This window comes from Natator depressus, chromosome 8, assembly GCF_965152275.1.
Source record: "Natator depressus isolate rNatDep1 chromosome 8, rNatDep2.hap1, whole genome shotgun sequence".
NCBI classification, from domain to species: domain Eukaryota; kingdom Metazoa; phylum Chordata; order Testudines; family Cheloniidae; genus Natator; species Natator depressus.
In genome coordinates this window covers 55945519-55959457 of record NC_134241.1, presented here as the reverse complement: position 1 = coordinate 55959457, position 13939 = coordinate 55945519, and the positions used below count along the sequence as shown (strand labels likewise).

Below are 13939 nucleotides of genomic sequence, written 5' to 3'. Positions count from 1 at the left end.
CCATAATGCTCTTGAAAATAACACTGAGGACTCTTTCAAGTTTCAGCTACCCCAAGTTCTTCCTTGCCCAAGCGTCCACGAGAGGAGGAAGAGGATAGCACAGTAGAAAACTCGGAACAAATTTCAGAGGAAACAGTGGATATACCTCTTCCAAAGAAACTGAGAAGCATACAGAGAGTTGGACCTGAGGTTTGTAAGAATGGAAATACTTCCAGTGAATTATTTTGCCCCGTCCAGGATTTGAGATTGGAATAAGCTTTTGATGAAGAAACTGAAACAGGATCCTGTTGCAAAAGCTTTTAAAATTCTGTTGCTGGCAAAGTCAGTCACCTTTTGTGAAAATGGTAATTGACAAACTCGTTACCAGTGGTTCTCAACCAGGGGTCCGAGGTTCCCTGGGGGGGGCTTTGAGCAGGTGTTGGAGGGGTCCACTAAGCAGGGCTGGCACTACACTTGCTGGGGCCCAAGGCAGAAAGCCAAAGCTCCACCTCATTGGGCTGAAGCCCCACCACCTGGGGCTAAAGCTGAAGCCTGAGCAACAGCTTCATGGGGGCCCCAGGCAATTGCCCTGCTTGCTACTCCCTAACGCTGCCCCTGGCTTTTATATGTAGAAAACCAGTTTTTTGTGGCGCAGGTGGGCCATGGAGTTTTTACAGCATGTTGAGGGGGGCCTCGGAAAGAAAAAGGTAGCAAACCCTTGCTCTATACCATTAGAATAGCCTACATCTTGAACTTCCAACTAAAGCAAAAGTTATAGTGTTTAAAGGTAGGGGCTTTGTGTTAAATAGTAGAATTTTTATTAGTTTAAGGGGAACACTGTTAACTTGAAATCCATGCAGTCGAGCTTAGCAGTATTTTGAATAGGCCTGAAAGGAGTGAGGTGGGTGTCAGGAAGGCAGGAGATGCAGAAATTGAAAATGAGCAATAAGCCCCTGGGCAAGAGTTTTAGCAGTGCGGATAGAAAGAAGGCCAGGTCTTTGAGTTATGGAGAAAGAAGCAGCAATATTTGGACATGGTCTGAATATTCAGATGTAGCGAGAAAACAGAGTTTCATATGACACCTATGAGGAGATGTCAGAAAAGCAGAAATATGAGGTTGGATGGAGAGAGGCTAGTCAGCAGTCACAAGGTAGGTATTGGGCATTGGTGTAGAAATGGTAGTTAAAATTGTCTGTCTGACTGGCTCTCTTAATATGAAAAATATATGGTTTTTCAGGAGGAAGTCACGGCTGAAGAAAGCACTGATGGTGAGGTAGAAACTCAAATTTACAATCAAGATTCTCAAGACTCCATTGGAGAAGTAAGCAAAAAAAAATTAATTTTAATTGTAGCATGAACAGCCCTTCCGTGCAAATACCACTTTGGTATTTTAACAATTGCTGCAGTTAACATTGTATATCAATCTAGTCACTATTAGAAAAGCATTTGTTGATGGTAACATCTTTGTGAAATGTCAGTCATAATTTAGAGATTTGTAATGGAAATCAGTTTGTAAAGATTATAACAATTTTTAGGGCTAGAAGTTTCATTCAGTGTATATTTAATTTTGATTGCGATTTTCACATACCTCCATAGATAGTACTTCACATTTTCAAAGAACTATATAAACATTAAGTACTACCACTGAATTATGTAGTAATTTTACTTACGGGGGAAACTGAGACATAGGGATTAAAGGAGTCAACATCAGAGCCAGGACTGGAGTTTGAGAGTTCTAAATTCTTAAATTTCTTGCTTTGTTCCCACAGACTACACTTCTGTGGGAGCAAAGAAAGAAATTTAAGAATTTATGGCTTTATGTTGCAGAAAGATTCCGTGACAAATCGTTGAGCAGGTTTCAATCAGCAAGGAACTGGGATGGATCATAAGAGTGTAGGCAATGAAGGCAATGTCGGTAGTTCTGTTCAGTACCTTAGACTTTCCTTTGTATTTATTTAGGGCCAGATTTTTGGCTCTCCTGAAATAAGTAATTGAAATGTGAAGACAAAAAATTAGAATTAAATTTCTCTTCCTACCGCAAAGAAGTAATTCCATAACTCATACCTGCATCTGTCCTGATCGGACCTTACATTCTGGTAGGGAGTGGATTTTCTCTAACCAGTGGAGAATACTGTGTCCCTAAAATCAGGGTTTTTTTTCTGTAACTTTACACATACAAAAGATGCTCAGAGATTGACTCTCATTTAACCCCCAGATATCTCTACCTCCAAACATCTTTGAATGACCTATTCTAGAACTCAAACATGATTACTGCAGTCCAGTTAATTCTATTGCTGAGCAATCAAATACAAAGGAACCAAGTCACTTAGTATGCAGAAATATCTAGAACTAGTTCTTGCACTTAACAGTCATGGGTGCTGAAGTGTGAAAAAAATATTCTCAATCCAAAAAAAAAAAGTGATTTCCAGTATCTGAAAACAGATGACTATTATCTGAACATCTTTATCCAGATTTAACAGTTCTTGTTCAAATTCTTTGAGGATTTTAATGAGCTGCAGTTTTTGCTGAATCAAACTAGAATGATGTACAACCTTTTTAATAACTTTTTGTAGCTAGCTAGCCAAGTGATGGACCTAAAGGGTTTCATTCAGTCTGGAGTAGCAGCAGAGAAGCCTAGAGATCTCTCTTCCATATCAATGGAAAACTAACTTTGCCCAAGGTCCCGGCTACATTTAATCTTTTTTAGATGGGTGTGAAACTGGTTAGTGGCATGGTCAAATCCAGCCATAGTTTGTGTCCTCACACAACTTGATTAATACTCTGTTAATATCTGTGACAACTAATGTTTTTCCGTTTCCAGCAACAGATTCTGCTTCTGCTCTGATTGTTATCTCACCACCAGTTGGGCATACTACTCTTTTGCATGTTGATCGGCTCCTCTAACAGAGCTGTTGTAATTGATTTGGCCAGTTCTCCTTTCTCACAGCTGTATGTGTATTAGGGTACACCAGCGTACATTACACACATGCTTCCAGCGAGGCTATATATACATATTCTCTGGGCACTTCTCCTTGTTCAAGCACTATGCCCAGATTGTCCCAGAACGCATCAATACAAACACAATTACCATCTTTGGTAGGTGTGAATTCATGTAATTGCGTGGTTTGTGGACCCAACAAAAAGCAGCTGAGTGGACACAACAAAAATGTGATTGTTGCAACCAGTTAAGAAGAGCGTCACAAACAGATTACAACAACACAGATGTAGCGTAGAGTGGACCCAAATCTGATCTAGGTACTGAACCGCGAGTGGTGACATAGCTGCTTTTAGCAGCACTTGTGGAGGGATTTAAAAGTTAAACAGAATTGCAAATTGACTTTAATATCTCCTGTGGCAAACATTTTTAAAAACACACATATGAAGTATCACTTTTATTTTAGTAACTTTCCTTTACCTTTTAAAGGGGGTTACCCAGGGAGAGTACGCTCCCATGGAAGATAGTGAAGAAACCTCTCAGTCCCTCCCAATAGATCTTGGACCTCTTCAGTCCGATCAACAGAATACCTCATCATCCCAGGATGGTCAGTCCAAGAGAGATGATGTCATTGTGATTGACAGCGATGACGAAGAGGATGATGATGAGGAAAATGAAGGCGAGCAAGAAGTATGTCTGGCTTATTTGTAGTTTGTGATCATCAATATCTTTGTGCAAAGAAACATCTCATCCTGCGGGTGGCTACCAAAAAGTAATTAAAATGGTTTCTTCTTTTTTTTTAAAGACGAACTCATGATTTACAAATGTCTGCTGTTTAACAGTAAATATAGAAAAGCATATGCACTCTTAGAAGCTCTGTGAATCCATTTACCTGGCTTGAGCGGAAGTAAAACAACACATTTTTTTCATTGATGCAGGAAGAACTAAGCACACAATTCCTGTTAATAGGAATTCTGCAGTTATTCATACAGCTGGACATTTAAATTTATTTACTCAACTCAGCTTGATTTTTGAACTGTTGTGAAGTTGACTGAAGCACTCATTTATATAATGAAATGCCTCTGCTAGCCAGGCTGTGGAGAGGTTTTCAGCACAGAAATAATTTTGAAATAACTTTTTAAAAAAAAATTCCTTTCCTTAAGTAAAATCCTCAGTATTTCTTGCTTCACAAAAAAAAAACCAAAAACCAACCCCACAGACTATATCACACTGACATTACCAAATACCTTGAGTTTTTCTGCTATTAATGTAACTTATTTATACAGATAAAACCTCTCTAGTCCGGCACCCTCAGGACCTGCCTGGTGCCGAACCACAGGAGGTCAGTGCAGAGTGCCAGCGGGTATCCATAGGCGTGGAAGTAGGGGTATGGGGAGTGCTGCAGTACTCCCAGGCTTTGCGCCCAGCATGGCCCCCCAATCCGGGGATTCCGCTGTCACCTGGGGTCCCAGCCACTAGCCCCTCCGCCGAGGGGCTCCGATGCTCGACCCAGGTCCCAGACGCCAGCCCCTCGCCCGGGGTCCCAGCCACCGGCTCCAGTTCCTCCCCCTCCCTCCCGAAGCTTGAATGCTGCGAATCAGCTGTTTGCAGTGCTCCGGAAGCACTGGGAGGGAGGAGGAGGAGTTGGTAAGTGTGGGGCCACCAGCGCATGGGGGGGAGAGGGAGGAGCTTGGCACTGGTGGATGCTCTGCACCCACTAATTTTTCCCCATGGGTGCTCCAGCCCTGGAGCATCCACGGAGTCGGCACCTATGCCGGACCACGGAGTGCCGGATTAGAGAGATTCAACCTGTATTAACACAGTGCCCTGAGACCCCAGTTAGAATCCTGGCCTCAAGATGCCAGATGCTGTACAAACATATACAATGAGAGAACTAGCTTGAAGCAGGCATATTTTAATTAGTCACTGTATAAACTTTCTCATGCATCTTTGTCACTGCACATTACTCCAGGTGACAATAAAATTTTTCACTTGACCTACAACAACATTTGAAGTTTGTATATGCCTACAAATGAATTCTTAACATCTCTAGAAAGAGACCTTTAGAGAAAATCTGTCTATTCATAGCACACTACAAAATGATTTAGCCATTCTCTAAAATGGCGATAATGTTAGTAACCTCCTTTGTAAAGGGCTTTGAGATCTACAGTTGAAAAGTACTGTATAAGAGCTAGATGTTATCCTTTTGAGCTTTTCCTAAAGCTGTGTACGTTACATTTGTAGGATTATGAAGATGAGGAAGAGGAGGATGAAGATGATGATGAAGATACAGGAATGGGGGATGAAGGTGATGATAGTAATGAAGGAACTGGGAGTGCTGATGGAAATGATGGATATGAGGCAGATGATGCTGAGGTAAGAGTAGCAACCTTTTGTAGGCATATGCGATCTCCTGAGGTAATTGTGATGTTATAGCTTGTTCCTATTGTAATCCACATGTTGAGAAAGGAAAACCTTAATTCGAGTTGATCCAAGTAGATTGGATTTTGTGGTTAGATGATAAATATGGTTCATGTTGCAACTGGTTTTCTTCTTGAGTAAAAAACTTTTCGATGTGTGGAAAGGTTGGATAATACAAAGTACAGGACACAGCATAAGCTTTGTAATACTAGACTAAGGTAGCTGTGAAGCTAGCCAAGTGTAACTCTTAACAACAAATGTTTATTAGTTGAAACATTGAACAAATGATATTTTGATATAGATAGGTTTTAAAACTTGTGTAAATGTATACATGGTTGTTCTTTATAACTATGTATGGTATATAAAATTTCTTAAGTTTTCACAGATATCATCTTTCCTATATTAGCTTTTTCTGTTCTCTTTCAATTATTGGCTTGGGTGGGGTTTTGCACTGAATCACTGTTTTATGAATTTTTAGGGTGCTGATGGTACAGATCCTTGTACAGAAACTGAAGAGAGCATGGGAGGTGGAGAAAGCAACCAGAGAGCAGCGGACTCTCAAAACAGTGGTACAATTAATCTTTACAGTCTCTGGTTATGAGGGGGGACATGTGCAAGCCTTCTGAGTTCTTTCTGTTAAAACATGTATTTTTGAATTTGAGGTGGAAAAGATAGGTTTACAGGAGCCTACAGGGGTGTGCTCCAGTAAAATTCCGTAAGCTAAGTAGCACTGGGTGTATTCAATATTTGTATGGAAAACATTACTTGCAGAAAGAGCTGTTGATGATTCAGTAGATGATCCTCTTCCCTCTGAGTCATTGGTGAACAATTGCCTATCATGGTGCTAATTGGTTCTTTAACTTGTAGACATGCTGTCTTTCAAATGACTTTTTAAATCCGGGCACTGTTCAGTTGTCACTGTTGGTCAATTACTGCTTTTTGCAAGCGTAGAAATGTCTGCTATAGCATGTTAATCTGATTTTCAATTTTGGTATACGTTCTGTAAGTTTTTATTACAGCTTCATCTCAAACTACTCATGCTTCAGGATTGATTCCATTTGTGTGGTGGGTAAAGTGACCCCATATTCTCTATAAAGTATTACAGTGTACATCAATTTTTTAAAGTTGTCATACTTTTGTCATTGCAACTAGAGTACTGCCTGAATTACTCTGGTCATAGATTTGTGGAGTACAGTGTTTTTATTGTGTGATATTTCCTTGCATTTTAGGCGAAGGAAGCACAAGTGCTCCAGAGTCAACTTTCTCTCATGAAAGTTCAAGAGAACAGCAGCCAACATCTGCCTCAGAGAGGCAGGCTCCTCGGCCACCTCAGTCACCACGCAGACCACCACATCCTCTACCCCCACGACTGACTATTCATGCTCCACCCCAGGAACTGGGACCACCAGTACAGGTAGGAAATTACTCAACGCTTTAGAAAATTAAGGAAATTACTTAATTATGTAGCTTTTTGTAAATAAGGTTAGTCCTGTGTATTTGGTCCAACTGTATTACTTTTATATGGTGTCTTACAAAAAGGAAACATACAGATATTAATTGGAACAGCTGAGCAAATTAACAAAAATTTCTCATCTCCTGAAATATGGCAGTGATTTTACTTACTAGTTGTACAAGTGAAATACCATTCAAAGCAGTAAGGCAATAGTGATGGGTGTGTATCTTGAAATGATTATACCAGCACTGTTTCAGTTAATACTTGTCAGTATTTCCACTCTAAAAGCAGTTTTTGAGAAGGTTATAACTCAGCAGGATCTGGCTCAGATTTTTATTATATATTCTTTGTCCAGATGCAGGTGTGGCATAAGGAAACTCCCACTGTCTTCTCAGCTAACCTTTTTGTGCCTAATGCCTCACATGTGAGCTGTATGTGACACTTTAAGATTCTACAGAATTTTAAGCTTTCATTTAAAAAAAGAAAAGGAGTACTTGCGGCACCTTTGAGACTAACAAATTTATTTGAGCATAAGCTTTCGTGAGCTACAGCTCACTTCATCGGATGCTGTCGCTCATGAAAGCTTATGCTCAAATAAATTTGTTATTCTCTAAGGTGCCGCGAGTACTCCTTTTCTTTTTGCGGATACACACTAACACGGCTGCTACTCTGAAACCTGTCATTTAAAAAAAGAAAGTTTTACCCTTATGGTTGCAAAAAGAAACCTCCTGATTGTGAGCTAATTCTTTATAGCCCCCTTGTTCTGAGAGGTGTGCACTGTTCCAATTTATTTCTATGGGGTATTTATCTCTGAACCCTTATGACAGGTTACATGTCAACATTGTTAACTATTCCACTTTACCAGAAACTTCAGCTAACATGTTTATATTTCCTGGTTGGACCCAGCTGTGGGTAAGGAAGGTTGGAAAATGGATGTTTTTAAAAGCATAGTGCTACACAGATGAGTCCTACAGTGTCACAAGATCTCTCCTTGATTTTCAGTGCATGAGCCCACCCCATGCATGAGGTGTGGAAAATGTTGCTGCTAGTGAGAACAGAGACAATGATTTCCCCGGCATCATCATCTCTTAAAAATCAGGGTTCTTCTCCTCAGTGTAGCCTGATGGGGAGCTGAATTGGAAACACAAGCAGAGTGGGAAGAGGAGCAAGACCTGTGCTCAGCTAGGTACATATAATAACACCTTCCAAATTTCAAATTATTTTTGCTCCAAGAAAGAACAGATAAAAAAAGAAGAGTGGAGAAAAAATAAAGACCAAAAAAACAAAAAGTGCAGAGAGAAAAAAGTAGCACACAAGGAAGGATGGGATAAAAGAGGTGGGATAGATAGGAGAATGGGGAAAGAATGGAGAAAGAAGACAACAGCATTCATGGTTGGAAGTTGAAGCTAGACAAATTCAGGACATAAGAAATTCATGGAAATAAGGCATACGTTTTTAATGGTAAGAGTAATTCATCATTGGAACCATTTACGAATAGTTGTGGTGGAGTCTCCATCACTAGCAATTTTTAAGTCAAGATTTAATTTTTTTTAAAGATATGCTTTAGGAATTATTTTGGGGAAATTCTGTGTCCTGTGTTATACAGGGCAGGTGGATGATCATAATGGTCCTTTCTGGCCTTGGAATCTATGAATCTGTATGGGACCTTGCATATTTTATTACACTGAGAAATGTTGAATGCAGCTGTCAGTAGGCTTCTACTCAGTCTGCCTTAACTAGGTCTCCTTGAGAGTTGGTCTGCACTGTTGCCTAATTGGTTTGAGAATTTGTTAAGTGGTGAGCTGTGCTGAGCATGCTTCCTCCACAGTCCAGGGAGTACCAAGAGAGAGTTGAAGAATGAATGCCAGAAGTTTTGACAGTTCCGTGCTCAGAACTTGAAATTTTTTAAGGTTTTTTTTTTTAGGGGGAAAAATTAAACTGACCTTAATAGTTCTAACTTAAACACAATTATAATCGTTCATAGATTTTTCATTTGGTTTGTTGTGCTCTTTCAAGATATTATAGTATGGTTTATAATATTTTGTTTATTTTCCAAAGACCTTTCTGTGTGTGATGAAGTGCACAAAAAAACCCTCTGAGCACTTTTCACTAAATGCTGAACCATTTGTTTAGATTATACTAAAATTGTGTCTTGTGAAAATGATTTAAATGTCATTGTACTGCAACACCCCCCTCACACACTCACTATTTCCTCTTTACTTAGAAAGAGTTCCTATATTAATTTTTCCCCCTTTTTGGTGTAACATTGCCCCATTTTGTAAATTAGTTGCTTCCGCCTGATTCGGGATTGTTTTAAGTATAGGAATTAAGTGCATGATTAAATATATCTGGAATATGGCTTTCACTAATAAAAATATGCTAGCTGGTTTTGTTAATCAAGTCATGCTTTTGGTAGAAAGCCAAAAGAATTTCTTTATTTACCATTTATCACTAAACTTTATTCCTGAAGATATTTGCATATGGCTAGACTCCCCAGGAAACATTTATACTACTTTATTCCTCCTTTTACCATAAAGAGAATCCAGATGACTCGGAGACAGTCAGTGGGACGTGGGCTTCAACTAACTCCTGGTATAGGGGGCATGGTAAGTAAATGGCAGACTGCTCCTAAAAAACCTTGAATGAGAGAGCACTCTGAACTTCGTAGTCTTATAACACTACAAGAGCAGTAAAGAATTCCTTGGCTGTTTGTGTAAGCTTGCAGATAGGTTTAATCAAGCGGTGGTTTTTCATGTTAATGGTACTTCCATCCTTTAACTTATTCCAAATGTGAATACCGGGCAAGGTATATTAAGTATAAGATGAAGCTAAAAACTCTTAAGAATCTGGGTCAGTTTAGACACAGCCAATATTTATTACTATTTTTTAGGAATCAGTCTTTTAAAATACTTTATTTTCACATTGGTTCCCTTCACACTGTTGACTAGACAAATAGTGGTTAAAGCTGTTAGTCTATTTTTTTGGGAGGGAACAACCCTTGTATATGAGTTTTATTTAGAAGCAAGCAGAGTAGGAGTAATGAATATATTTTAGCTTCTGATCTTAATATTTTTTTCAGCAGCAACACTTTTTTGATGATGAGGACAGGACAGTTCCAAGCACCCCAACTCTTGTGGTACCACATCGTACAGATGGATTTGCAGAAGCAATTCAGTACGTAGAAGTCATAACAAAAGCAAGTGCTATTGTGTATTTCCCTTTTACTAACAGTTGAATGGTTCTTTGCTTAAAGGTAAATGGAAATAAAATGATTTAGTGATTGTGTAGTAAGATACTAAATAGCATTCCATCTACTAGATGGGTAAGAGAGAGAGTCACAAATATTGAATTGTTTGAACCCTACATCATAAAATGGAGTTCAGAAAAGTTAGTTTCTGATCACATTCCAATCTAGTGAAACCTATTTGTTTAAAAAGTCATACAGTTAAATTACTAGGGCAACAGTGGGTTATCATGTTTCTTTGAGCTCCTCTTTTGCACATTCACATTAGTGCTATAAGTGACAAAAGCATGTTTTCTCAATGTTGACTATGAAGATCGGTTAAAATATACACAGCAAGCTGCTGTGGAGAATTAGTTGTGTAAAGCCATAGGAGCTATTTAAACGTTACAAAAAGAAAAGGAGTACTTGTGGCACCTTAGAGACTAACCAATTTATTTGAGCATAAGCTTTCGTGAGCTACAGCTCACTTCAGTACTCCTTTTCTTTTTGCTAATACAGACTAACACGGCTGTTACTCTGAAACCTGTCATTAAACATTACAGTATTCATTGAAAGTGATTTTACTATTTTCTTACTAGTTGAGTATTTTTTGACCATATCATTTTGACGCAGATGTAATGGAGTAACTAATTACTTTGGATAATGCTGATAAAATTAAGTGTTATCTATGCTTGGCTACTAATCTTATTTGTATAATCGATAATTTGTTTTCCTTATTCAATTAAAATAATTTTATTATAGTTTTTAGTTTATTAAACAGTTTTTACAGCACATTCTGCATCTTTGTAGTTCCCCCCAGGTTGCTGGAGTTCCCAGATTCAGGTTTGGACCTCCAGAAGATATGCCACAGACTAGTTCCAGCCACTCAGATCTTGGCCAGCTTGCATCACAAGGAGGTAAATCTATGTAATTCCATTTTTTCTTACAAACATAAAACAAAGGTAACAGCTTGAGAAACTAATCAAGCTTGGGTAATTGTCATCTCCATTCCAACTATATCCTTGTCTGTGCCTATGTGTAGTTGTAGGAAGGGTAGAAGGACTAAGGAGGCAGAGAAGATGTTTTGCTTATCTAGCACTGTTAGCTTTGTCATTTGTAACTATATGCAGCTTAATGTAAGGATGCTTGACTGCTTAGGCTTGGAAAGATTAGATTTTTATCAGTAAACATAGGTAAACGTCAGTTTTACCATACATACACAAACCAATGAAAAAATATTTTCATTGATGATAACTGACATTAAAAGATAAGCAGCATTTTTCTTCCTTGAGAACTTAGTTTGTTTTAAGGATGTTTACTTTGTATATTTTGACATGTGATGTTGACAACTTTTTTTGTGCTTTCATGTTTATAAAGCTTTAACTTTTCTGAATCTTAACATTTACTGTTGTTAAATAATTGCCTTACCCTGCACCTCCATAATTTCCAGCAACTGTGAAAATATAAATTAATATAAATAAAAAGTTGCTTAAATAAACATGGATATTATCTCTTAAAATTATAAAATTAATTCTGCTAAGCCGATGTTTAGCCATTTAGAATAGCATATACAAATATTAGGAAAACTAACACTAATGCAGTGAAGTAGGTAGCTTGTTGAGCCATTGTGTTGTCATGCAGAGACTGCCTGCGTCACCGTATGTGACAAATTGAAATTTGATTTCACTAAAGCAAAATTAAAACACACACAATTTAACAGATGTTTTCAAATTGTACAGCATACAATTCTCTAGCATGTCTTGATGTGTGGCTCTGTCAATCTTCTCACCATTGGTTCAGGTGTGTCAAGATCTATTGTACTCAGTAGATTAGCCTCGATATCCCACAAGAAAGTTCTTGTTACTGTCACTCTCGTGTGTATTGCTGTATCTGGGCCTTCCACGCATAACTTAGGAAATGTTAATCTGTTGCAGAGACCAAATCTCTACTCCCCTATCTTACTTTAAACTATTTCCCAGTTGGATTAGTCTTTGCTTTCGGGAGGGATACTGTTAAGTTGTGCTCTAACTTCATTATTACAAAGCTTATGTAAAGGAATAGGGCTGGCATTGTGTTCTTGAAGGTAGCTGGATAAAGATGAGCCTGAATCTGTGACTGAATATGATAGCCCATTGAAAATGCTTTCCATTCCTATGAGCTTGAACTTGGGGATGTCCAGCGTCAGTGTGTTCCTTGTGATCGCAGCTGTTGTGATAGAGTACAGAAGAGAGCAAGTCTTTGAGATAGATAGGCCCTTGTCCACTATGATGGCGGGCAAGCAATTGCTCGTTCTTGTCCTTGCTGCTGTTCTGCAGCAAGAAGTCTCCCTTCCATGCCTTCCTGGCAGCACAGAAGCAACTGTAAGAGATCTGCTAAACCACTCATTGTAGGGGTGGCAATGATCAAGGTAGCGGATTGAGAAGAGTCAGAAAAGCAAAACGGAGAGAAGATCAAGAGCTGAGGACAATAATATTTTGTTGAAGTACAGCACCATCACTAAGGGTACGTCTACACTACGAAATTAGGTCGATTTTATAGAAGTCGATTTTTAAAAATCTATTTTATACAGTCGATTGTGTATGTTCACACTAATCTCATTAAGTCGGCAGAGGGCGTCCTCACTACCATGGCTAGCATCGACTTATGGAGCGGTGCACTGTGGGTAGCTATCCCACAGTTCCTGCAGTCTCCGCCGACCATTGGAATTCTGGGTTAAGCTCCCAATGCCTGATGGGGCAAAAACATTGTCTCAGGTGGTTTTGGGTACATGTCATCAGTCGCCCCTCCCTCCCTGAAAGCAACAACAGACAATCGTTTCGCGCCTTTTTTCTGTGCAGACACCATACCACGGCAAGCATGGAGCCCGCTCAGTTCAGCTCACCGTCACCACTGCTGTTGTGTCCTGGATGCTGCCGTCAGCAGACGGTGCAGGACAACTGCTAACCATCATCATCAACTTCCTCTGCAACTCTGCTCTCCTGCTCTTGTAAATGAGTGTCTCAATAGCAAGTTTTTCCATGTTGTCGTCATCCATCGTGTCTGCTGCAACTCTGCTCTCCTGGTGCCATGAATCCACCTCGCAGGTCCTCTCGTTGTTCTGTATAAATATCTATTCTTGTGGCATCCGTTGTCATCCACCGCTTCCGCTACAACTCTGCTCTCCTGCAGACGCCATACCACGGCAAGCATGGAGCCCGCTCAGCTCACCGCTGCTGTTGTGAGCATTGTAAACACCTCACACATTATCCTGGAGTATATGCAGAACCGGGCTAAGAGACGCCAATTTTGATGAGGACATGGACGCAGACATTCTTGAAAGCATGGGCTGTGGCAGTTGGGACATCATGGCGGCAGTGGGACTGGTTGATACAGTGGAACACCGATTCTGGGCCTGGCAAACAAGCACAGACTGGTGGGACCACATAGTGTTGCAGGTATGGGATGATTCACAGTGGCTGTGAAACTTTCGCATGGGTAAAGCCACTTTCCTGGAACTCTGTGAGTTGCTTTCGCCCGCCCTGAAGCGCAGGAATACCAAGATGAGAGCTTCCCTGATAGTTGAGAAGTGAGTGGCGATAGCCCTGTGGAAGCTTGCTACGCCTGACTGCTACCGGTCAGTCGGGAATCAGTTTGGAGTGCGTAAATCTACTGTGGGGATTGCTGTGATCTAAGTAGCCAATGCAATCATTGACGTTCTGTTATCAAGGGTAGTGACTCTGGAAAATGTGCAGGTCATACTGGATGGCTTTGCTGCAATGGGTTTCCCTAACTGTGGTGGGGCGATAGACAGAACACATATCCCTATCTTGGCACCGGACCACCTTGCCAACCAGTACGTAAACCGCAAGGGGTACTTCTCAATGGTGCTGCAAGCACTGGTGGATCACAAGGGACATTTCACCGACATCAATGTGCGATGGCCAGGAAA

General features: G+C 40.0%; 1 protein-coding gene across 5 annotated transcripts in view; it reads left to right on the top strand.

Moving 5' to 3' along the window:
* The window catches only part of TPR (translocated promoter region, nuclear basket protein), a 74060-nt gene that overhangs the window by 50551 nt on the left and 9570 nt on the right, over positions 1-13939 (top strand). For 3 of the 5 annotated variants that reach the window (XM_074961142.1, XM_074961139.1, XM_074961144.1), the window contains exons 38-46: positions 41-189; positions 1217-1300; positions 3404-3604; positions 5159-5290; positions 5814-5904; positions 6565-6749; positions 9326-9394; positions 9868-9962; positions 10822-10928. In XM_074961142.1, the coding sequence (XP_074817243.1) occupies positions 41-189; positions 1217-1300; positions 3404-3604; positions 5159-5290; positions 5814-5904; positions 6565-6749; positions 9326-9394; positions 9868-9962; positions 10822-10928 (1113 nt within the window). The remainder of the gene's footprint in view (positions 1-40; positions 190-1216; positions 1301-3403; positions 3605-5158; positions 5291-5813; positions 5905-6564; positions 6750-9325; positions 9395-9867; positions 9963-10821; positions 10929-13939) is intronic. The other 2 variants (XM_074961143.1, XM_074961141.1) reach the window with 2 other exon arrangements.